The 26,726-nt window shown below is 41.6% G+C and overlaps 3 protein-coding genes across 4 annotated transcripts in view; 1 reads left to right on the top strand and 2 right to left on the bottom strand.

The window, feature by feature from the left end:
- The window catches only part of LOC145442916 (lactadherin-like), a 165,478-nt gene that overhangs the window by 81,024 nt on the left and 57,728 nt on the right, over positions 1–26,726 (top strand). The window lies entirely within an intron of this gene.
- Positions 45–5,777, bottom strand: LOC145442927 (nuclear envelope phosphatase-regulatory subunit 1-like). Its single transcript, XM_080320976.1, has 6 exons — positions 5,639–5,777; positions 5,509–5,580; positions 4,379–4,452; positions 4,209–4,318; positions 1,081–1,135; positions 45–316 (listed from the first exon to the last, which is right to left on the bottom strand). Exons 1-6 carry the CDS (start codon positions 5,679–5,681, stop codon positions 278–280), a joined length of 393 nt encoding a protein of 130 aa, XP_080177102.1. The 5' UTR covers positions 5,682–5,777; the 3' UTR covers positions 45–277.
- LOC145442794 (uncharacterized) lies at positions 5,722–26,688 on the bottom strand. Of its 2 annotated transcripts, XM_080320802.1 has the most exons (2): positions 24,176–26,688; positions 5,722–9,633 (listed from the first exon to the last, which is right to left on the bottom strand). In XM_080320802.1, the coding sequence occupies exons 1-2, from the start codon at positions 24,207–24,209 to the stop codon at positions 6,878–6,880; spliced, it is 2,790 nt and encodes a 929-aa protein (XP_080176928.1). In that variant the 5' UTR covers positions 24,210–26,688; the 3' UTR covers positions 5,722–6,877. The 2 variants fall into 2 exon arrangements, with proteins under 2 accessions (XP_080176928.1, XP_080176926.1); XM_080320800.1 differs by lacking the exon at positions 24,176–26,688 and having other exon boundaries at positions 5,722–11,976.

Genomic DNA, 26,726 nt, shown 5'->3' on the forward strand with positions numbered 1-26,726 from the left:
TAAACTATTGCAGATTATATCTTTTCCACTTCAGCACACTGTCGCAGTCCACCACTCGCTCACTTTATTGGCGATTCAAAACAATATAATTACTCGATAAAACGCAAACATTCACAACTTATTTCTCCGTATTTCAAGAAAGACCAAACCAGGACTAGGCCTCGAGAGTGGGCCACCCGGTCTGGCGCGATTCATTGAATTGTTAGCTGTGCCCGGGGCAGAGGACGTGACTTTCACGGTATAGTTCGGACAACGCTGCCGATGTGCTACACTCCTTTCAGCTTTCGGTTCTTGGCCTTAAGATTAACCTTCCAGTCTGAACACGAGATGAGTTGCATCAGAATATTGTATATTCGCATTCTTCATTGAGCCCTAATTCACACAGGCCCATTATGTCATCATCCCCATTCACCAACAGTAACAATCACACCCGACCTAGACATTAAAATCAGAAAAAATAACTACACTGAGTAAATGGCTTCAGAGCAGTGGTTCTAAAACTTTTTTCGACACGCCTCCCCGTGATAATAGTGAAATTTTTGTGCCACTTTTATCGTTATAGCAACAAAGATTACAAAATATCAGAAATTTATTTCATTACGAGTACAAGAAACATCATTTCTGCCAGGCGGCTTTGCGCCTCCCCTCAGATGCTCACAAATAGTTCGAGAACCACTGCTTTAGAGGCTTCTGATATAGATTAAGGATAATTTGAGTTTTCTACTTAAATCACGTCCAACATACTCACACATTAGCATCAGCTGCTAGAGCTGCTGATACATTCAGTAGGCTACAATAATTTGAATAAGCCTAGTACAATATTCACGGTTATGCAACTTAAACCAAACTTGGGTCCTTCAGCAGTACCGTAGTAGTATTTGTACCTGCGCTGAATTTCCAGAGAAATGACAGGTTTGTGTTGTGTGTTCTGTAACTTATTGATCTAACGTGACTTTACTAATGACTACGACCTTCTAAAGTACTAACTGGTGCACATCAATTTGTTTGGACTTCTTATCCCTAGCCAACAAGTATGCCTCTTGCCTATGCAACATAAATTATGAAAAAAGCGATATTCACCTCGTCACAAGACATGTTAAAATCATCCAACACCGTTTGCAATCTTCCAGTTATTCTGCAATAAATACCAAGGAATGAAGTTATCCGTCGCGTGAACGCAACTGCTCATACCAGACTTGGACAACTAGAAAATTTTCAGATTTTCCAAATTAGATTAGAATTAGATTACTGGCATTTCGATGTAATTCAGTGAAATTAGACAACTAGAATTATCTAGTTGTCCAAGTCTGCCGTACACAGTCTATTCCAAATTAGGCTAGAATTATAATTATATAAAAACAGAAGTTTTCAAATTAAGCTACAATTAGAATTATATCGAAGCAGAATTTTCCAAATTATACTAGAATTACAATTATAACAACACAGCATTTTCCAAATTAGGCTAGAATTAGAAATGTATCGAGACAGCATTTTCAAACTCAGACTAGAATTAGAGCTACACGGCATTTTCCAAATTAGATCAGAATTACAATCACACACTATTTTCCAAATTACACAGAATTATAACCATTGCTGCAGTTTGATTTTTCGAATTAGACTTAGAATCATAGCTAGACAGCATATTTCAAATTAGATTGAATTAGAATTACAGACCTGCCTTCACTTGACGGCATATTCAGAATTAGACTAGGATTGGAAAATATAGCTCCGCAGCATATTCCAAATTAGATGAGAACTAGCATTATGGATAAGCAGCATTTTTCAAATTAGACTAGAATTGGGATTACTGAATTTGCCAAAACTTGTAAATTTAATCAAGTCGAGTTCATACAAAATCAAAGTTCAGTCTTATAAGCAAGAGGATGGCAAATGTCTGTACAGCTTGACTCGTTTCCAACTGTACAGTCTTCCTGTAGCACAGAGGTCGGGAACCTTTTTTGTCCGAAGAGCCATATTGACCCCATATTTCCCATCTTAACTTCCAAAGAGCCATACGTTTTATTCAACTAATACGTCACACTTGAAAAAGTGTGACGTATTAGTTGAATAAAATTGTGACGTCATCGTAGCGCAAATTCGTCGACTTTCGTCAGTTATGCGAGATCGTAGGTTCGTCTTGACGATATTCTTAAATGCGAGGACCTATGGGGACATGAGTAGGCGGAGTCAAACATGATGGTCACTACACAGCAGCATGCATGCCCACTGGAATGTGTGATGAGTCAGTGACGAGGTTTCAGGGGAGGCACGTGAGGCAGTGCCTTACCTGTCTACTAGATTTCGAACATTTATACTACGAAAATCACGCAACTTACCTATTTATTGTTCGAAAATATAGCGTGAAAGGGGAGGTAAGGCATTGGTGAGGCACGGCCGGGATTAGCATAGCGCAATTCATCGTAAATATCATAGAATTTATAATAACTGATAGCACTGGTCAGCACATATTTTTAGGCATACAAAGTAAGAGTGGGTTTGGTGGTTCTGAAGGGCGCTGATTCTGAAAATGACCTTAGTTTTTCAAATTGGCTCTTGTTTTGGAGATAACCAATGGAGACGACATGAGGGTTCTTCATAGTCAATTATTATCTATTGAAGTGCAGTATAAAATTAGAAAAAACTTCGATTTTCTTCTTGCCAAGTGAAATATTCAATGGTAAATACAGTAATTTTGGACTTTTTAGGGGTACAAGAGCCAATCTCTAATCACCAATGTGATATTCGTAATCAGCAACCTCGAAAACCCCAGAAACGGCTCTTAGATGTTCTGCCCAATTTTTTTCGTAATAAGTGAATGTAATAGCCGCACCGATTACGATTCGATTTCTCAATTCTCAAAGTATTCAGCGGTATTACAACGTTGTGCCACACGCCTACATTTGAACAGCAACTACAAAGCTACGTTGTCAATCAAGAACGTGGATCACTATGGCGTTGTTTGTAATTTGAATTTGTAATTGTGAATGTCACTTCCACGGAGTTCATTTCTCGCCGTAGATCAGGAAGACAATGTGTATCTGAAAACTGCATTGTCATACAGGCGTCACCTTGTCTGCAATTCTCATTGAGCAATCGACGCCTCGTGCAATCCGAGATTTCGTGGCGCAGGCGAGACAGCAACTTAGATTTGAGGATTTTGAAATGGGGTCCGAGCCCCTAACCCTGAATACGCCACTGTATTCACCTCTCAAAGACATGTTTATACTGCCACAAGAATATTTATACTGGTCGTGCTGAAGATTTAATAACAAGTTGCTGCAATATTGATAAATTATGCACAAAATTAGAATTTTCGAAAAGAGCCATACTTTATGCCCAAAAGAGCCATATATGGCTCGCGAGCCATAGGTTCCCGACCACTGCTGTAGCACTTTCAGGAAAACCAGAAGGGTCAATCCAGCTCAAATCAACTGAGGCAGATAACCGCGTGTTTCAATATAGATATCAAATGCAATTCCCAAGCGACATAGATCAATTTCAAACTGAACAAAAGTTATTTCGCGGAAATCCATTCGGCAGTTTAGAATTTATGGGGATTTGAAAAAGTGCACTTTTGTGCTCAGTCAACCGTGAAAAGGTATGAATTTTTAGAACATAAACTTTAGAACTTCACTGTAAATGAGCTTTTCTCTGTGGCTTTACATGGAGTAGTTTCAGAAAGTACATAGCCAAACACTCATTTTGAATATTTATATTATGATAATTTAGCCGATAGGTGTTAAAATGGGGGGTAAAGGTGATGATGGAGTAAAATCAGTCATGCGTGATGAATTTTTCCAGGCTGAATTGTGAAAAAGGGTATACTTCAAATTTATTGAGTAAGGTATCATAAGAAAGCTAAGAACGAGCACTGTGCAATAAAAGCAATGCCAATAGTGATTTCACGTGTCTCAGCTGCGGTATAGCAAGATAACTATATTCATATATTTGCCATATGTGTCTAAAGGCATTTTGGGTTATACATTTTATACACCTTCTTGATATATGATAGATTAATACTTCATCAAGCATAATGTAATAGCTTGGGGCAGGGCTTACTTAATATTCCATTCTAATTTCTAAATTAGATTAGAATTAAAATTAGAACACAGAAACATTTCACAAATTAGATTAAAATAAGACAACATTAACGGCATTTTCTTCTAATTAAACAACTAGGATTATCTATAAGTCTGGCTCATACTCACATGGACGGCGCCACAACGCGTTTATGAATTCCCGCGCAGAAAAGCAGTATGAGCACAAAAGAGCTGATGGTAAAAAACGGATGCTGCCACAACGAACCTAGAAACGGCCCCTGTAAAATGCCACCGTCATCAGTCACTGAAGTATGAGAAATAAAAATTCAACACCTCACCCTTGATGTACTAGGGTCGACTAACCAAAGCCACGCTCCAACTGCAGTACACGCCGACACAATAACAAGCACCACTGAAAGATTACAACACCTTGTTCAGTAGGGAAAGATGCAGCATAAGCATATGTGGTCAAAGTCAGCATTGCTACTGAAGCAGAAGTAATGCCATAAATTACAAATCTGTAGAAGTAGCTAAAACATGATAATACTACATCAAGAATAAGTAGATAGATCGGTGGTTCTTAAACTGGGGTCTACGGGCCTTTCGGGGTCCACGACGAAGTTATTTAACCGCGAAGCAGCTTTCAAATAATTGACAAGATCCCGAGAAATAATTGTGGAATATAAAAAAATTTCACAGCCAACTAATTTTACACACTAAGCTCGATGGTGCCAAAAATTATAACGTTATTTTTTGTATTATCTTATTACTTTTCAATCAGTGTGCATGCCTCCCTTCATCGCCTAGGCTCAGGTGGGTGTCTGATTTCAAAGACTACTCCCAAGTCGTTCGACACCTTCCTATCTGTTCATTGTATCCCAGCCTTGTGGTGTCTTGAATTGATGAAAATTCTTAATAAATTGAAGTAAACAAATATGAGTATTTTGGGGATTAGTTACTCAAAATGAAATTATTCAGTCTTCTTCTTCGTCTCCCAGAGGATAGCTTTATGGCGGTAGAATGGAGATTTGAAGCGGCTGAGTGTGATTCAGGATAGGCCTATTTGGGTTAAGTTGTCAACAAGGCGATGGCACAGATCCGAGCTTGTCGCAAAGAATCACCCATACCCATGACAGTGATACGATAAAAATCAACGCGAGGGACCGCGAGTATTTTAAAAATTGCAAGAGACCGTCGCATTTGAAAAATTGACTTGAGTCAGGTCGAGTCACCAAAAGATCGAGATTCGAGTCATTACAACCCTGGATGCAGAGGTCTGAGACTCGTAGTCACAATCTAATAGCAACTAATTCTCAGACCTCAGATTCTCTACTTCAGGTAGTAGCAGAGCTATTATATTTTCACTTAGTCTAGTTGTCGTTTTGCCCAGGAATAATCCATGTAGTTACCCTACAAGCATGTGAACCGCATTTACTTAACCAACTGATGCAAACCAGAAAATACTCACTTCGCCATCGCGACGTGGAAGGCTGCATGTGTTCGATACATTCCATCACTCTCCTTTCAAAAGCCTTTAGATCTGCGTAAATGCATGTTGATGAGAAGGAAGACATTCGTCATAGTAAGTTGAATATTACCGTCTCTTTGGTCCTGTATGTTTTGGTTCATGGTTCCCAGCATTTGTAGCACTCTCTAATTTCTATCATAGGTAACACCTGCGCTACATACATTACATTCATTATCACAGATAACACAGAAATATTGAGAACTCCCGCAAGTTTTAATAGCAAAAAACAAATGCATACATTTTATTAGCATAGTAGCATTTTGGGTCATGATAATCAGCACATCCTTAATGAAAAATGTGATAGATCTTTAATAGGCTAAATACATGTGGACTCTCGTGTTAAAGAAAACATCAATAAATGGATAGCAGATGTTATAAAGCAGCAATTACATTTAACAGTGTTTAGTGTCCCAGTCACCTACTGCCCAAGACATAATGTCAACGAAAATGCAGTCAATCAGGCTACCAACATCCATGAATGCCGAAAGTAACACCACTAGGTCAGGGCTACCAATTACAAGAATGTGGCCAAAAAGTTGAAACTGTCGATCATGATTTTTGAAAATTTTATAGAACTCAACAGGGCTCATGTGATGTCAAGCAGGAACAATCTATATGGGTAACAGCTGCACATGCATAATTCAAAGCAAACATTTTTCAGCAAACAGTTAGCATGTAACAGTCTGGTCTCACATGGCAAGATACAGTCACAAAACTTTGTAATTTACGCACACTTATAAGCAGACATTAAATAAGCTTGCACAAGGAGCTTGCACAGTAGGGCTGTTCGAAAATATATCTTTGTGCTAACTTTACTGATTAGCAATAATTGTTCAGTTGACTAAAAAACGCTGGAGGCTACATTTAATTTGGCTCAATTCTAACCTGTAAAACGTAGCTACGGAGTTTCGGAGTTGAAAAAATAGTATTTATTCTTTTATTATAAATTATAGGATTACACACGTACATACTATTCGTCAATAATCTAAAATTTTACATTCTAATAACTTAATTTCTATGGGTTGGAAATGAGCCAAATTTGCCGTGGGCCTACATAAGTTTTTCAAACAGCCTAGTAAGTCAAATTTTGTAAAGGTATCTTTGTTTAAAAAAATTTCTGCTTCCAATGCTACAGGTTGGAAACAAGTCAAATTTGCTGTACAGTGAATTTTCAGCCAACCTAACAATTTCATCTAGTAGCCATACAAATTCTAAAAAAAAGTTATTTTGAAACAACCCTACTGCACAGCTACCAAACATAATCATAAATCAATGGATATGTATAGAAAATTGCATTGCCCATTTCCAGTCACATTTTTGACTCCACGATTATATAAGGCTCCAAATGCTGATTCCTTGAAACTTGCGTCGAAACCTCGGGGTCGTGCGGCAGAATCACGTCACTAACGCCGACCGGTATCTGATTTTGGCTCACCAAATTATTCCCAGCCTCATGATTCGAAGGTATCCCCATCACCGTGGCGTGGCTGACTTGTTGAGATCCAGACACTAGGATTTGCGCGTTACCCGATAGATCTAATTTCATTGTATCGTCTGATGTATTTCCGTTCGCCTCCTCATTGAGGATGATTGTGTCATCCACAATTTTATTCACAGTAGACTGCATGTTTGGATCGATCGTCTCTAAAATAGGCGGAAGTCCCTGGCTTGTAGACTCTTCGGTAGAAAATGTAATCGGTATCGCGACATCTTTTAAAGTTGACAAGAATTCTCCATTTTGACCGAATAAAGACTGTGGAGTTCCAGATAAATCCACGCATTGTAAAAGCAATGGTTGTCCGTCTGATGTCGTGAACGGTAAACTATAACTGTCTTCATTTTGAGAGAGTAAAACTGGTTGAAGTGACAACCGATTTATATCATCATCGGCGTTACTTTCCATAGATTGTATTGGCATGACAAAATATTGTCTGTCATTGCCAACGTTGGATTTGGTAGACAGAAGAAATATGTTTGAATTTGCAGTTCCAATTTCACCGCCGTTGTATGTATCCATACTTACAGAATCTTTCGCTAACTTTTGATCTGCCGTATTTGATGAAGGCAACGTTAAAACATGAGTCTTCCTGTGTCGCTTGAATGCTGCGTCATTGCAAAATCTTTTTTCACAGATATCGCACTGAGGCGCAGTTTGATTCGATAGTCTTTTCAAGTGATCTTGAAGATAAACATTTCTCGTAAACGATTTGAGGCATAAGTGACATTGAAACGGTTTTTCTCCGGTGTGTTTCATGTTATGTCGATTCCAATCCGTTTTAGTTATAAATGACAATTCGCACGATGCGCATTTATACTTTTTCGTGCCGCGATGACGCTTCATGTGCACTCTCAAGTTAATTTTCTGCCGGAATAGTTTGCCGCAAAATTCGCAAGCGTGAGGCTTCTTACCTTCGTGTATCAACATGTGCAACTTGAGAGGAGTCTTGTGTATGAAACGTTTATTACAGACGTCGCATTGAAATGGTTTTTCTCCCGTGTGTGTGCGCATGTGGATGGTCAATGCTTTTTCTTCGATAAATCTAGATTCGCAATAAGTGCAGGCGTATGGTTTTTCACCGGTATGCGTTTTGATATGCCTTTGCAGGTTGGCTTTTGTTTGAAACGCGGCGTTGCATGTGCCGCAAGGAAAAGGCCTGGCTTTAGTGTGCGTTCTCATGTGTACATCTAACGCGTTCAAGTTTTTGAGCACCTTGAAGCACACGAAACACGTGATGCCCGGACGCAAATTTTTCTGCCCGACTTTATGCTTGATGGACAAATGTTTAGTCAAACGCTGTCGGGATTTGAAACCGCACCAGCAAACCCCGCAGATAAATTTCTGGGACTTTGCGTCCGCGTTGTCGCCCACAAAAATCAAGTCATTGTCCGGAATTACATCAGGTAGTGTTAAAGATGGAGGTTGCTTGGACACCATGAATGGTTTGTGGCAGTGTTCAAAATGAGCGTCAAAAGACAGTTGAGTTTTGAAATACTGCTGACATAACAAGCAATAAAATTGGTTTTCACAGTTTTTGTCCAAATGTAATTTCAAAGCTTCTTTTCCTTGTAGTATGGTGCCACATCCGGGCCTACCGCAGATATACTGACCGAGGATATCCGAAATATGCTCTTCGTGTTGACCGTACGATGTTAAATTTGAGTTTCTCTGCAATGAAACGTGATGTTGGCAATATCGTTTCAACGTGTCCACTTTAAGTCTGTAAACGACTGCGATATTCGATAGCTCTTTGTCCGACGGTGAAGATCCGCGTTTAATCTGGTCTAGTAAAGACACAGGCAGCCTGTCCGGGCAAGTAAATGCGTGCTTTGAACGTAGTTCTTTGATGCTGCTCGCAAGTTTCGTGTCTGAAAGAAACTCCATCAGCTTGATATAAGTATCTCGTCCTTTTTTTGATAATTCCTGCCATTTTTTGGGATGATTCAACAAGTCGCTCACAGTGCCTTGCGTTCGTTTCATGTAAACCTTCGCGAAATTCTCGATGGAAATCGAGTTGTTTTTCAGAAAAATACGAACGTCATTCGCAAGAATTGATGTGTTCACGATCATATTACTGTCAGTTAACATGCCCTCACTGACTGGCGGTCGAATGTACCATTGCTTTCTGACACAAGGAAAAAATTCAGACTCATATGTGTGATCGTTCATTACTTCAATCCCCCTTTCTGCAATTAGCATGTTGTCATCGTAAGGGAAAAGTTCATCATTGTCAGAGTTCAACTCGGGTTCGTTAATGTCAAAATTATCTCCACAGTTTTCATCCGGCATATCAGTCGATACCACAAGCACCAGCTCTGGTTTCTTACGCTTTGCATCATCATGACACGGATTGCGTGGCTGATTCGCGTATTTATTCTCATTGGTTATTAGATCCCGTATTTGTGCAACGACGCGGCCATTATTATCCCGGAACAAGGCCCATTCGTTATCATCGCCATTGCTGGTTTGTGGAGTGTGTAGTTTTTCGTTTATGTCCAAATACTTAGGCAGTTGGGCGGCATTGCTTGATTGAGACGGTGCTTCATCTACCATTGCTATAAATAGGAGCTGTAAAAACAGATGGAAGTCATGAACCTCAGTTACATATATGAAAAGCGGCTTCAATTTCATGATAATATCACGTTATAAAAAAGAGCATTGCAAAGAGAAATAGGTAGGAAATAGACATGCTAGGTTTTCAAAATAGCCACTCTCACCAATCTTTCTAGGCTCGCTATGCCCTGCAGAACCAACAAACATTGCATAATAACAGTACCCATAAAAACAATAGAGGCTACATCATTAAAAAGATAACAAATGCAAATCATAACGTAGGCCTAATGACATCATAGTAACCAATTTCTTCTTTCGACAGAAGTGGTGTCACATTCAATTCAAGTATATGGCATCACCTCTTGATTTCAGACAGACAGACAGATTCTTTATTCGTACGATGATTGTTCACACAAATATGTAAAAAAGACAAACACAGCGATATGACCACATCAAGATGTGTAGTCTTCAAGTCAGCTGTAGTCAAGGCGTAACGTTAGAACATTTATATCATGCAACTGTCGGTCAGTAACACTTCAACAAAAGATTAAACAACAAAACGCAAACGCAAAACAGTGGTAGTAGAAAAAAAAAAAAAAAACTGTAACACTAGTTCAAAATAAATACCAGATTATACTCTCAGGTCTCAATATGTAGAAATGAGCTGAGACTTAAAATTCCGACAGAATGATGCAAATGACAAACCTCTGTGCTCTATTGATAAGGAGTTCCAAATCCTTGGACCAACAAAAGTTAAGGATCTCTGGCACACACTAGCGGCTAAATTCTTTATAAAGATATTTCCAGCGGTGGCGGATCTAGTTCCGTGAGAGTGGACACCGGCAGATGGCGTAAAGATGCGGCTAAGAGCAGAAGGGAATTCACCATGGTGATGTCGGTACATGGTCTTGGCAATTTCATAAGTGCAGAGGTCGCGCACTTTCAATATCCCTAGGGATTTACATCTTGGAGAAAGACGCTCGTAACGACAGTTATTAAGATCAAGACATGAATTGTAAATCTAAAAGCACTACTTCTTGTTCAAACATGCTGAGCATGAGCAACAATTGGCTATAGAAAAATGGTGGAAGTTCTTCCGTAAATGCCCTTTTTTGTCAAATGCAAAATTTCGAACTTCAATTTCTTATGCATCGTTGAGGCAACCAATGAGATATATACAACCAAGGCGTATAGGCAACCAATGGGGTTCTCAGTAATTTTTTTTTTCAACAAATATATAACTTCACTACTGCACAAATTAGAATTGAGACTGATTTTAGTCAACCTAACAATTTCACCAAGTAAAATTTGAAAAAAGTAGGCCTACTGAACAATCCTACTCGACAGAAGACACTTATAAAGTTTGGCATACATTTCGATACATGCACCACAGTAACACAGTTTTCCTTATTTCAATCTCAAGTTAAATGAGTCAAAGGTGCCGAAGTAAGGGAAAGATTGGCTATAGGAGTAGCCTAAATTGTAAATGGCAAGCACTGCCAACCTTGCAACCAACCAACCGGCTGTATTGGGAAGATACAGCGATCCTCGATCTAAATTGATATCATACAATACTGTCTACCGGTATATATTAACTATTCATAGAATACACAATACACCAAGGTGCTGACTATAAAGCGCTTCTTCGTTTTACGATCGGAGAGAGCGAGTGTTCCTGTTCCCCAACACCATCACTACAAAAAAAATTAGACAAATTGGCACTTCTTCGTTATTCCCCACACATCGAGGAATGTTCCCCATGAACATCACGGATTAGTGTTCCCCATGAATATGTAAAAATTATTAGTGTTTCACGTGTAAAACAACAGTGTTCACCATTTACACTTATTTTCTCTTATTTATCATGTCTCTCTCAATCAATACGTCACTATCCGGCGTTTATCTTGCCGGCTTTTGGTTTCGAGCATCGAATGCACCTGCAAAACAATACAGCACCAAAACAAAAATACGATGATGCCGGATATATAGCATTTGCGTTCTCACACGAGTCATGGTATTGTGAACTGGACATGGGGGAGTTGCCTTGCGGTGAATTCGACGCATGAAACATCAATTCGATTCTTGGCAGTATCACGTTCTGGAGTCGGTTGCAAAATTGCGTGTCTTGGATTTATTTTACAGTGTCTTTCAAACATATCTCCGTTACGGCCGAATGCAAGGAAAGTGAATAAAACGGAGCCAGGGAAGGACATCTAACTAGAAGACACCCGAATAAATCAAGATCGGACTTGTTGGTTTCACTATCGTCCTATCTGTTCATTGTGTCTCATTTTGACTTGTGTATCGTGCCGCACATTGAAATTATGAAACTAATAATAATAAATTGAATTTGGCTCCTCGCCAGCTGATCCGCATAAGCGGCGTCTTACGAAAGCGTAGATACGGGGCGTGCTACAAGTCTTGCATAGGGAATGATGATCTAGATCAGTGGTTCTCAACCGCCGGTCCGCGGACCGGTGCCGGTCCGCGACGACATTCCTGCCGGTCCGCGAGGAATATTACAATTTTATACTTTAATTTCAAGATGCAATGTAGAAGGCTTGTCCTTTGATAAAATAAATAAAACATCTAATTTTAAACTGATTCAAAATTTCGTGAGGTAACATTAGGGCTAGAAACATGTTCGATTTGACTTAAAGTACAGGACGTTTCTTTTGACGACATGCGAGCGACAAATACAGAACAGATACGAGCTCACTCATCGCTAAGCAGCGCAGTTTGATCATTGGTTTTCGATACATTTATTTTGTGCAGGACCGTAACAGTGGAACCCCAAACGGCCCAATTGTAGAGGGGCCGAGCTTGACAAGGGCCCAAAATTACTTCGCAAATGAATATAAATCATAGCGTTTTATTTGAAAGTTTTTCCAACATTTTTCAATTTCTTTTCGGGCTTTGCACGATTTAGTGTCCCTGAATGTCTTGCTTGTTAGGTGCCCTTCTCCGAGAAATACGCATGATTTATAGGCATTTCAGCGTCAGCCATTGCCGCACCACGACGTATCCACACGTAATGAAGTTTAGGTTAACATATGGGACTCCGAAATTTGGGCCTAAAATTCGACCGCGAGAAAAGCGCTTCAGTCGTGAATGATCGAAAATTCTCGCCATTGTTGCGATCAGCTACGTAACTCTCTGCTTACGCTGAGTAGAATGGATGTGATCACAAGTACAGGTGAAAACATCCACCCAAATGTAGGGTCTTGGGGCGAAGCCCCCGGAAGTTTGGCTTATCGCCCTGTGGGGGCCCCAAGATCAACGTTTTTGGGGATGGGCTGGCGAAGTGCTTTTTCGGCCCGCATCTGCGGATGGCAAATATAGCTGCTGCAATGTGTTTTCTTGCGGCACGCACTGTTTCCGCAGTTGCCGGAGTAGCCTGCGTCTGGTGGCAGTGGGCAATGAGCAAGGTAGCACGACAAGGTGCTTGGTTCGACTCCGATACGCTTCCTCTCTAGATATTATCGGTCGGTATTGAGTTTGCGTGGCTGTTTAAACCCACGGCATTTGGCGCGAAAGACTGTAAACGACTCTCAGCGGTAGCACGTTTATCTGGACAAGGTAATTTTACCTCGACTTGGCAGACTCACTACCATAAAATCGCATGGAGGCCATCATGAATATTATTAAATAAGATCAAAACCCGCCAAATGTCACTCTCTAGCATCATATAATTGCCAAAAACGGTTGCATACTTTACATTTTGGCTTCATTTCAATTTTGACAGTTCACCGGTCCGCCAGACATTTTTTGAAATTTTACCGTACGACTTCGTTACATAATGTTATTTCTTGACCTCCAATCTGCAATATCAAAAAATATAGAATCGCCCAAAAGATGCACACGATTTCAAATTGGGTAGTTCTTCACTGGCATATAATTCTTCTTCTTCATGTAATTCTGGTGGCCTATTTGTGTCGTGAGAGTTTCAGATTGCCAAGACAGGAACATTCGGCGCCAGTCATTATACCTATATGTATTTTGTATATATATAACGAAGTTTTCGCTCAGCCATAGGGCAGTCCTTTTCGGCCAAAGCTTTCTCGCTGCCGATCGATCTGGCACACTTCTTGGAGTCGCATGTTACATGGCCTAAAACTTTATATGTCTTCGTGCGTCGTGGCGCGGTAATGGCCAACGCCGATATGCCCACTTCTATAAATCTTGCGTATTTAATCTTGGCGGAAGAGTGCCCAATAATCAAGGTAGTGAGAAACTTGAAATCGCGCGCAGCGTACTCGGGGTGAGCGAGTTCCGTTTGACCTACCCCTGGCTCGCTCACAAGTTTGCATCAGGTCAATTCGCAACGAGAATGATGTCACAGTAATATTCAGTTCCACGTCTACATTGGCTGCTGGGGTTTGGAACCTAATAAATTTTGTCAATGGCCTGCGTGAGTTATGGGCTTTGTGACAATTAAATGATTTATTCCGGGAAATATTATGTGGCATTGATTTTGTAAGTTTCGACGGAAATCAAAACGTGATTTTATCGCCACATTTGAGTTGATATATAATCTATTTTATTCTTGAAGGTGGCGACGAAACATTCTTCATTGGCTTGCTGTAGCTTCGATTATTAAAATACAGAAAACAAGTTGAAAAATGTGAGTTTGAGCGTATATCTCATAGGGCCCGTGGTCGTGTGCCATTGGACCCACCGGGTGGGGACCGATGATACGTTCAGGCAACAAATTTTAAACGTTTATAAATATTTTTTGAAAAGGAGGATTCCATGTAAATGTCCGCGATAGGTAGAGCTTGTATCGAAGTGTTGAGACAGCAAAAGAGCTGCTATTCTCGGCAGAAGATTTGAGGGCCAGAGATCATTTTGCAATTTTTGATCCATCGGTACCGCATCTCCACTATGGTAGTTCGCTCTTGATGTTATGTGATCGCAGGTCAAGCTCACACTAAAGTCCCTAAGCATTCACACACGGAAAACTGGATCTTTCGAGCAATCTTTTGTAATAAAGCAAGTAAAATTTTTGAGATTGTCAATATGCATGCTCGTTATAATGTTGATGTTTATGCTGCTAGCGCCATGCATATAATGGCCCGACGTTGAAATGAGAAGAATATCAACAAAGATGTTATAATGACGTGGAGAATTTAAATATATGAACCTACAAAAGCACATTCGAATATAGCCTATAGCCTATCTATACCCTGAAGTTCATGATTGACAGTCACATTTCCCCACATATGGACGCTACGCACTAATTGTTTCATAGCAATGCGTCGTGGCAAACATCATATCTTTGTGGGATTTGTAGTGTTGACCGACCCAAATTTATTGTTTGAACCGTGGAGATTTCAATATCAAGTTCTAAAACTTTTTTATATGACTGTAACTGACTGTCAGTTTCAAGTTTCATAGCGATCGCATAGTAATTGAGTGAAATATAGGACAGGAATATCTAGTTCTAGATATCCCTGTATAGGATATGGGTTTTTCTGGGTTTATTGATAGTGTCAACATCTGGATTTTTACGATATGTCCCAGTGGCATCCTTGCATTGTCTGTCTTGACTTGAGCCGCGGGTAAAAATAATAGAACCGCCGATTATATTATTAGTGGTTCCTGCTGCAAGGCGATCACAAACATATTTGATTGATTAATAGGACCCTGTCAATAGATAGGTGAGGTAAATTCCACACATTCGTCATGGCCCGCGATATGAAAATACTGCCATATCGAATCAGCGCTACAGGCTTGCGTCGTGAGGATATACAGCTTTCCGACAAGCAATGTTGGAGCGAAATCTCAGACAGCACTTTGAACCACATGTGACACACTGAGACACGGCGATACAGTATATATCGAAGAATCAAAATGTATTCGATGTGACCTATTTGCTATATGCTGAATGCCGGCTCTGCCAGGCTAATTTCATTTAGTTTTGCTCATGTTAAGGTAAATGCTGGAGTAGGCTAATTCAGGAGAACTCACAATAAACGAGGGCGTTGCTTTGTATATATGTGTATAAAATTATGGGCCCCTAAATTGATACGTATGTGTATGTCGAAATATATTCCCAATACACGTATACTTACAGTTACACGCTGTAGATTGGGTAGCTATATTCGCAAATCGCAGGGATATGTTAAGATTGGAAAGGCATTACATTCAAATGCCAATGGAATGTCGAAGTATTAGGAATTCTGACTCTATACTGTAATTAATCTAATTCAGGGTCACCGATCGGCCAGGGTCACCGATACCAAAGTCGACAGATGCCCTTTTGTATCATACAGTCCTCTGGTTGACTCGCTTGCGTCACTATCGATTTCGCAATACCTTAGCTTCATGTAATGCTGTTGACCTATAGTCGACCTATAGCAGAGGTCTCAAACACGCGGCCCGCGGGCCGCATGCGGCCCGCGAGATCATTTTGTGCGGCCCGCGAAGACATTTTGGAATTTCAAGTATTCGAAAATAGATTCAAGTATCATATATATCTTTTTTAGATTTAAGAACTTTAAGTTCACTCTAAAACTACTACAAAAACCGGAAATCTAAACAATTACTTCACTATCACATCACTTCTAAAATCTACCATGCGGTGGAAGATCGCTTTTTCGTCACATTTCAGGTTCATGCTGATAAGACATGATTCATTGATGATTCGTGACTGAGAATCGGGATTTTGTTTGGTGCGACCTGTCGATTTTGGATTAACTGGGTGATAAACTGAAAATTACTCGAGTTGAGTAGGGTCAAAAGTTAAAATCTGAGAAGGACTTGCGTCCCAGAATAGTGACTTGGTAATCCTACGGACGCACCAATCTATGACACTGCCATGGGGAATAGTAATATTTCAAAAGCCCGTAGCTTGCGTTGCCCAAGGTATATAGATATCTAATCAGGTCTGTATGGAAAACATTGGCATTCCGTGGCCCCCGTGACGTATATTTGATTACATCCTTGGTGTTGTTTGTTCTCTTTATCCATTTTATTATCGGAGGCGACTATAAGGTAGTGGTACGTTCCACAGCTGTACCACCAATGGATTCTTCGGCGATTCATCATTTCTATTCCAGGGGTTTTAAACTAGGGGTCCGTAACCCCTTCGTGGTACGAAGCACCACATCAGGGGGTACGAGATGCATTATGGAAATAGGCCTATATGCCGTGGAATATTTTCTGAGCCAATTTATTCAACTGGAAAATATTCTTTGCGCTACTCACAATTTCATGTGAATGGGCTTTCTGATTTTTATATAGGTACCATCAGAAATTATGTTGAAATTATACAGGTGGCACGGGAAATCTATTTTATTCAAATATTTGAAAATGTGATTTTTTTCGTGCCAAGCGTGAATAGTATAATAGTAAATTACATTTTTCACGATATTTGTGGAAGCCTGGCTGCAAGGTGCCGTCAAATAAGGCCTACTTAGATATTATACATTGAATACCCCTATTATAATAGGACTGCGGCCCGCGGCGACATCAAAATCAGGAAATTGGCCCGCGAACCCATTTGAGTTTGAGACCTCTGACCTATAGAGTAGACCTATGTGACACGAATTCTTGTCACGACTATAGTTTTCTTAATGTACTGTACATTATACCTAGCTACGACTCTAGCCACATGATGCCACGATGTAGAAGCACAGGTTGGCATATATTACTTTAAAAACAAATTGTACAAGTACATGTAGCCATAGCCAACACTCCAGTCCGAAAGATTTGGTTTTTCTGATATAATACACATATTAAATCATGATATATCCCGTACGTGTAATAGATTGCTTTACATTAGACAAGGATGCATTCTTGATACCAATTTCGTTGATGTAGGTAACTCATTGTTGGATAAGCTGACTACTTATGTGGTGTATTTTGATCTTGCTACCGATTGTGGGCAAAGCTTACATCACAGCGTCACGGAGTCAGGGGCGGGTCACATAGCCTACGTCGCCCATCCCAACAGCAACCACAAAATATTGACAAACTGAAAGCTGGATATATCGAGCAAGCTTTCGAGCAAATATTTTTTGTAATCGGCAAGCTTAATGCTCGTTTAGTTTGTTTGTTTGTGGTATCCACGATATCTGTCGACTACTATGGTCATTTACACCAGGCCAATTTTGTGCATTCTCATTCCGTAGCTGCCGATATGTAGCACAGTCAACTTCTATGCTAATTATTTTAAGACACCGATTACACGGATGAGAGGACGAGGAGGAGCCTGGATAAACCTTCAACACTTATGTAGGCATTCTGGAATCGACCGCGGTCGCATTGGACAGGTGTTGCAGCTGTGGATTATAGTGCTGAATTTATTTTCATGCTGCTCAATGTTCAGAGTGGTCCAAAGTTGAAATGCAAATGGCGACCTATCCAAAAACTTGATACTTCATACTTACCAAAATGTAACTTCTATAAAGTATGTAATTCTGTCAACAAAATTGTCCAGTAGAAGTAAAAGTAGTAAAAATACAACCACTTGCGTAGGCAGTGCAAGTAGTTGGAATTTTTATAACTGACTTGACTACAAAAATGGAAATATAGTGATGTGAACACCCTTCAGATTTGGGACGCGCTGCAAATATTTTGAGAACTACCGGATTGCGATACGGGTTACAGATGTCATATCAAGGACATCTTAATAGAAATCGTCGATTTCTTTTTTCTGTCATTGGCCAAGTCATCTTGCCCTCTAGTTGACGTTGGTTTCAGAATATTCCGGTAAAAAGGTCTTAATGTCTCAAATCGATTTTTCAGCAGAAAAAGTCCTAAAGACTAATTAGTCTTACCAAGTACTTTCTGTCTCAAAAGTAAGACACAAATTGTTCGAAAATAGTAGCAGCGATTTAGGGGCATCCTTTTCAATGTTGGGGTCTGAGCGAAGGGGAAGCATGAGAGGGATCTGAATTTGCAGTGTAGGGATAATACTGTACTAAGGAGTTTACAAGATATTCACTAGATAACTTTATCAAGGTACATGCCACTTACTACTGACACGTGATATTCAGAACAACATATATACGGTTGTCTGAGACTCTGAGTCAAAACTAGCATTTGTGGTGAGTGGGTAAAACGAGACCAAAAAAAACTGCAAAATTCGTCTTAAAAATAAGACCAAAAAAAACTGAAGCATCAAAAATTAGGATCACATGAACTATACGCCGTCATTTCCCGTACACAGGGAACACGAGTCAAACAATGAATCCCCATATGCATTAATGATCCCCCATGTACCGCCTTTTCTTCAGATGCCTTTTTCTTTCTGCATTCTCTCGAATATCACCGAAAAAGTGCTGACTCAGCGTATTTCTAGTTACGAGGTTTGAGTTTTTTCCGTTTACTCCCATTATATAGAAATTCGCACATCTCCATAATGTGCACTTTTCTTGCCTTATAATCTCAGCAGGTATGGGCCCCTTGTTTTCCCTCAATTTTTCAATAAAAAATTGCGGACTCAGCGTATTTTTAGTTACGAGGTTTGAGTTTTTTCCGTCTACGCCCATTACGTAAAATACTTCACTTGATACCTATTACAACCAATGCTTCGTCGGGATTATTTTTGTGCGCCTGATACATATCACAAAGTCATTCAACGATTTACCAATATTACAGCTACACACTTCACCACTTCCCTATACAAAATAGGTATATCCTGTATTTACAACTAATTTTTAAGAACCCAATCCCTAACCATTCTCCGTTGTGTTTCGTATTACTTTTATCGCCATCCATTGCTCTGCTCCGTTTCGTCTTCTCATGTTCCTCATGCGACTTAAGGTACTACGTCGACGACATTTTATATAACTTACCCATGTTACAATCAACGGAGCAATCAACCCTATTACCGCCACTACTTCAGCCACGTGTTCCAGGGTAGGTATCACCTTCGCACCTTCCATACTCATCCTATCGATCAAGGACAATCCTCTTACCTTATATTCACCTTCCATCATCACCAGTTCGTGCAGCCATTGAGTATAGTTGTAGTCAACGAATTATGTGGCCATCTCCTCCACGGTGGGTCTTGATAGTCGGGAACATTCAGGTACGGATGTTCCCACCCCTGGGTTTTTCTGCCCAGACAGTGGCAATGCGTCAACCGTCGTTGACGTCAAGGTAATGGTCATCAGCTCGACACTACTCGTGAATACGTCGTCCTTGTCGTCTCCTGATGAATACAAAATGGACGTTTCGGTACCTACCTTATGGCCGTCGTCCATAGTTCGGTAGTACGTTCCGATGCCGCTCCCGCCGTCATCCGTGAAGTTCTGCAGAGCCTCCTTAGTGGTAACCGGATGCACTCGCGTTTCTGTAGGCGTTTCACCCATGATTTTCGTCATTCCGTCGGTTTGGTTTCGCGCGCAACGAGTTTGCAACCGTTGCTTCCCAGTTGGTTTGACATTTTCGTTTTGTCCTCTTTTTTTAACCATCGATTTCAATCGTTTAAAGGTTTTCGTCAGTTTGAGTTTTACAAAGCATGTCCACGGGTTTAACAACAGTAACCGGTGTAGTCCCTTCCACTTGTCTTTCTTCAAATCTAAGAGGGAGAGTACTTCTCTTCCTTGGGCTTCTTTCAATGCCATCGCCTGGCCCTCCCCCTTCAAATTATAAGGTCCAGATACAAATGGTTTGGTCGAAGGGTCCTTAAGTTCGATGCCGCGTCTGTATGCCATGGCTTGTGGGGAGCCGAGGTGGCCCCGCAGGTCCTCGAGTTCGGACGCAAACGGCGCGTAGACGGCTTTCCAGACTTCATCAGAAATAATGGTATTTTCTGGAGTCGTCAGGTCAGGAGGTTTGTACGGGAGTTTGGCCAGCGCTACATATTGCACACAAATATCTTTAAGTTCCGTCATGACGCTTGAGTTAGTGTCTTTATGCAAAACATACGCAGTAACTGGTCCAGTCATGGGCTGGTATGAGCCTCGTGATGATCGGGGTTTTGGTGTTGGTGGAGGGAGGGCGAGGTCCTTCGATGTAGGCCTCTGATCTCGGCGCGTACCCGCGCCTACCGTCACGCCGACGGACTCCTTTTCCGCCGGGGACCCTATTTCTGGGGTGACGTGCATCTTAAAATCCCCAGACTCCTTGTCGGACATGACTGGGCGTGTATCCGGTTGACCGGCAATAGCTGCTTTGTTTGAACCTTCTGGGAAAGTACTCATAACTGTGGCTGTCGTCATGCATCTATGGGCCGAATCATTACAGTTATTCGGACAAGTGCATCCACGAGAGCATTTAGGACCAGTTTTCTCGTGCAGGTCTTTATTTACGCCAGCGGGCATTCCACGCTCGACGTCAGCTGTAGCTGTCGCCATGCATCTATGGGCCGAAATTCTGCAGTTCTTCGGACAAGTGCATCCGCGAGAGCTTTTGGGACCAGTTTTCTCGTGCAGGTCCTTATTTACGCCAGCGGGCATTCCACGCTCGACGTCAGCTGTATTGGTCGCCATGCATCTATGGGCCGGATTTTTACATTTATCCGGACAAGTGCATCCGCGAGAGTTTTTGGGACCAGTTTTCTCGTGCAGGTCCTTATCTACGCCAGCGGGCATTCCACGCTCGACGTCAGCTGTATTGGTCGCCATGCATCTATGGGCCGGATTTTTACATTTATCCGGACAAGTGCATCCGCGAGAGTTTTTGGGACCAGTTTTCTCGTGCAGGTCCTTATCTACGCCAGCGGGCATTCCACGCTCGACGTCAGCTGTATTGGTCGCCATGCATCTATGGGCCGGATTTTTACATTTATCCGGACAAGTGCATCCGCGAGAGTTTTTGGAACCAGTTTTCTCGTTCAGGTCCTTATCTACGCCAGCGGGCATTCCACGCTCGACGTCAGCTGTATTGGTCGCCATGCATCTATGGGCCGGATTTTTACATTTATCCGGACAAGTGCATCCGCGAGAGTTTTTGGGACCAGTTTTCTCGTGCAGGTCCTTATCTACGCCAGCGGGCATTCCGCGCTCGACGTCTTTATTAACGGTGTCAGCAGGCATTCCTGTCTCGACACCAACAGTTTTCCATAGGTTCTGGGTGACGTTAGTTGTGATTTTCAACTCGTCGTTCGCCCCAGTGGCGATTTCCATCTTGATACTCGCGCCAGCGGTAATTTTCCGCATCACGCCATCTTGGTTTGCAGCATCCATCAACCCATCGTCGGTTGCAGTGTAGCTAATACTGCTTCCGACTTCGGTTCCCTTCCATTGATCGCACGGGTTCTCTTCATGTAGTGTTACTAAAGACAACTCTCCATTTGGGTTAGACGGGGTTTTCAATCGCGTAGCTATGCTTGGTAATTGTTGGACTTGATCAATCCATTTTAAGCCAATAACATTGAGAGAGACTCCTTTCTCGGTCGCAAATGGAACCGGTAGTTCGTCAAAATCAATTGCAACCAAAGAGTCCACGTGGGAGGAGCCCCCTATACCACGTAACTTCATATCTAAGGGTTGCCGTTCCTCCCAGCGGTAATTTCTACGGAAATCCCCAATGATCTTTTCATCATTTACCAGGCCCTGGGGGTTAGATAAAGAAAGGGATCTCATCACCGAAGCCCACTCTGCTTCCCCCGAATTTGTGTTGAAGAAATTCCCCAGTTGGGTTGCCTGCTTGTGGCGGCTAGCATCCCTTAACTTCGTCTGCATGGCGTTTGCCAAAATAACATCGGCATCCGTGTTTCCTGGGCCGTGACGTATTCGTCTCATCGAATTTGCCATCCATTTCAGAAGTGGCATATCTCCAGGATCCATCATAAGCTGAAGCATCTCTTTTTCCGATTGGGGTTTAACGGGTATGGTGATCATCGGGGCTGTGACACTAGCTTGTTGTCGTGGCCGCTGTTGCCCATACCTTACACCATTATCTTTTGGAGTAGAAGTAAAACGAGGCATATTAGGGTACCCGGGGCTGTTAGATTGGCCCTCATCAGAATATTCGTCAGCAAAATCATCATGGCTGTAGCTGTCTTGGAGTGACGTTTGGTACTTTCTTATCTCTTTAGCCAGACGTCGCATTCGAGAATCGAAGTCGTCACTCTCTGAATTGTCCTCCTCGCTTCGCTGGTCCTCCTGTTCCAGAAATGTCACACGTCTAGATTCGCCATCCGCACTTCCTGCTCTCCTCCGAGAGTGTACCACTGCCCTACGACGGTTCTGGCGGTTTTGCCGTGCCCGATAGCCTCTATACTTGTCCAGAGGGCCCTTTTCAGGATCTGATTCGGCACGGGATTCGTCTCCCTCAACCCTGACAGGGTTCGGTATTTCGCCGGGAACTCCTTTTTTCTGCTTGGCACGCGCACCGCCGTCCACATGGAAACACGGTGTCGTTCCCTTACGGGAGCCTAACAACGCGGTCGGTCCTGAATTAGGTATCGTAGGGTATACAGCCTTTACCGTATGGCAATCTAAGCCTTTCGCGATTGTCATTGTAGGCATTTGCGTTACGTCTTGTAATGACTGTTCAGCAAGAGGATCGTACGCTGGAGGATCGTAAGCTGGTGAGTTCGGTAGTACAGTCAAAGCAGGAGTTGGATTTCTTTCCCTTACAGCTTGCGCATGTGACTTTCCGAGGTCGAACTCTGAAGCAAGAATTTCATTTAGTACCTCGGTAGAGACTTTCCCGCTAACCTTCGAAGTGGCATCGCATACTGCTTTGAGGTCGGCTTGAGCTCGCCTGACTTCTTTCTTGGCCTTTCCCAGCCCATTCATTGTCTCGGGCAGAGTTGATTTGACTTCTTTTAGTACCTTTGTTTGATCAGCCTTGTCTTTTGCCAGCTGTCTTTCATGTTGTCTGACGTCTTCATGTCGTTTTTGCGTTGCTTTCAGCAGCTTGATACCCTGCTCGAGCTCGTCAGCCGCCTCTGACAGCTTCTTTTTCTTCTTCCTAAAAAATTTTAGCATTCTTCGCATAATTTATGTAAATTTTGATTGTCTGTATATTAGTTCCGTGTCTTTTACTGGCCAGGGTAAGTACCGTTCTGAGGTAAATTACCCACGGACGTGGTTGTGTTGTCCCCGATCACTCGTCCTTGCGTCGTGGGTACGGAATGTCTTTCGAAGATAACCGGGTCAGTTCTGTTGGTGATTACCACAGCAAATCCGTTATATGGGACAGGTAGTAGTTCGGTCGTTGTAGTGACGTCGTCAGAGAGACCCTCAGGAGTCTTCGTAGGATAGAATACTGGCGCGAGGTGTATGTAGATCGATGCCAATGTTATAAGCAGAGATATAACAGAAGTGACTACCGTCACACGGAGCACAATTCTCACGAGGGTCGTCTTTGAGTACATCAAAAGGTCAATGTTTTTACACCGGAAGTATCCCAGTGGTGCCTCCATTTGTGTCTTTATAGTGCAGCTCCATAACGATTGGTATGCGAGTCGTCTACACTTGGTTCGGATCACTTCACGGCGAAGAATTGACCTTTTATTGCACTGCACTGTCCAGACGACGTCCGTGGATGTTGATTGAAGTAGCAGTAGTCGCAGTAGTGGTATCTTTCAGCATCGGACAATGACCCTTAGGTCCAGAGTTCTAAACTAGCCTTATATAACGTGTAATTAAGGCTTAATACAACCAAATACTCCAATCATTATCATGCAGACAGAATGAGGTATCTAAGCAAAACTCGGTTAATATTGGCATATAGAATATCCATCAATTATAACACAAGATAAAGCTTAAACCTCCACATATTCATGCACGATTAAATGTATTTTAAATACTCCAAGGTTTGTTTTCGCATATAAACTATGCGACGGCCTTTCCTGCCGAAGTGGTATCTTTCAGGGTTTGTTAACACATAATTAATGTGACGGCCTTTCCTGCCGAAAAATAGCTCATAGGTTTGTTTACACATATAATGCATGTGACGGCCTGTCCTGCCGTAAAGCAGCTCCAAGGTTAGTTTACACATATAATGCATGTGACGGCCTGTCCTGCCGTAAAGTTCATTTATGACATATCGCTACATTGTACACCATTCAATCACAATAGTCATGCACGAACTAATGTTTTCTGTTATATCTCTGGGTTCCTTTAGTATCGGTGTGTATAAGCTTTTTATTCATTCGTATGTACCGTGTCTCACAGACAATGGATCTGATTTACCACGAATCTCTAACTCTACACATGCTCCAATAAGGTAGAGGTTCCTAGCTTAGTCTAAGGGTGCGTAGCTAGTTATAACGCATAACCCCGGGAGGTTCTAACATTAAGGACGTCGCATCGTCGACCCAATTAAAATGATCATATGCCGATTAAAATGCACGTGCGATACTACCCTTAACAAGGTGCTGCTTACTTGAACACTGTTAGACACCCATGGCCCCTTTTACGGTTTTCTGGAGAAATCCCTAACCATTTCTAATCCTAAACTTCTATCCCGCTAGGGTGAAGGGTCCCGACACTAACATAGAGCGTGGTCGGTGTATAACGCATAATTAAAGCCTACAGGCATAGTACTCGCTATCATATTACTGTAGTAACAGCCAATTATTCACATAATAAATGTTCACTAACCCATACGCATATCTACGACATAAAATGTTAGCGCCATTTTAAAGCAACCTGATGGTATTGATCAAAGATACAGTAAAGGCAGTGCTTGAACAAAATGGCGTCACTATACAATAATACATCAAAGTAACCCTCACATGAAAATACCAATGTCCTGTTATGACTCGCGCGTCTCGTCATCATGCCGCAGATTGATTCATGTCGTTGTTCGTCAAACGCATCTTCTCCGATCTCCATCATGGTATGTTCAGGACATATTTGGCAACCGTACGTTTTGGTACTTCGTCTCGTGCATCTATTTCGAACCCGATTTCTTCAACTCCCTTGATAATGAAACGACTCTTCTGCGTATCTTTCCTTGATTTTGCAGCCGTCTTGGTCGTCCCCTTTCTTCGTTATCTTTAACGTGAGCTTTGGCGGGCATTGTTCGGCACATTTCAACCTTTGGTTCACTGGTCCTTGCTGAGCAGTGATTTTTAGCGCCGGATTTCTTCTTATCTCTTCTATTTCACTTCATTAAGCCCTAGATTCTATCGAGGGGAGCAGTTTTTCGGGATTGTCGAATAGAAATTTTAGAGTTGGTACCACCAAGTCGTTTTTTTTTAATGCCAATAGAATGTCCAGTTCATCTCGATATTCTCATGCCATTTCATCACTCCACCCAGTCTTATTATGGTCTTATTGAGAGCAAGTCATCAAGTTCTCGGCATGTTTTCCAGACGCTCTTCTTGTCATACAAGTTTTAGATACACTCGATGCGCACAGAGAGGACATTAAAACACACACATATCAGAATATCGCGTCATTTGCTATCGTAACGTTTACACAATACAATAATTCGCATGCACGTACTGATCATGGTGCCATAAGTGCACTCGTAAGACACATCCATTTCGTGAAACGAATGTGCAAACAAGGCGGGTCTTATTCTAATGTCATACTCAATCATCGACACATCAGTTTCGAAAAACGGATGTGTGGACAAGTTCAACCATGGGGTACCTTCCTAAGGTCTTTATATTAGCGGTACTGGCCTGAGGTATTCCTAATGCTATAGGCCTAGTAATTCCGGTTATAATATTCATTTTTATTCATCCTATGTAGTGTCATAGCAATCCACAACGTAGCTGCGTTGTAAATTGCTATGGTAGTGCCCTAAACGTTTTGGAATATCAGTCGATCTTCTCCAAGGTAAAAGACCAAGGTATCGACGTATATACATTGTGGATATCGTTCTTAACAATTTGGAAAATCTGTCCGTCTTATCCAGGATCTAGAATCAAGGTACGGATCTGCCAATAGCAGTAGCCCTAAACATTTTGGAAAATCTGTCCGTCTTATCCAGGATCTAAAATCAAGGTACGGATCAACATCCATTGTGGATATTGCCCTTAACATTTTGGAAAATCTGTCCGTCTTATCCAGGATCTAAAATCAAGGTACGGATCTGCCAATAGCAGTAGCCCTAAACATTTTGGAAAATCTGTCCGTCTTATCCAGGATCTAATATCAAGGTACGGATCTGCCAATAGCAGTAGCCCTAAACATTTTGGAAAATCTGTCCGTCTTATCCAGGATCTAAAATCAAGGTACGGATG

This window comes from Botryllus schlosseri, chromosome 7 (genome assembly GCF_051294905.1).
Source record: "Botryllus schlosseri isolate E-star chromosome 7, Bs_hap1, whole genome shotgun sequence".
NCBI classification, from domain to species: Eukaryota; Metazoa; Chordata; class Ascidiacea; order Stolidobranchia; family Styelidae; genus Botryllus; species Botryllus schlosseri.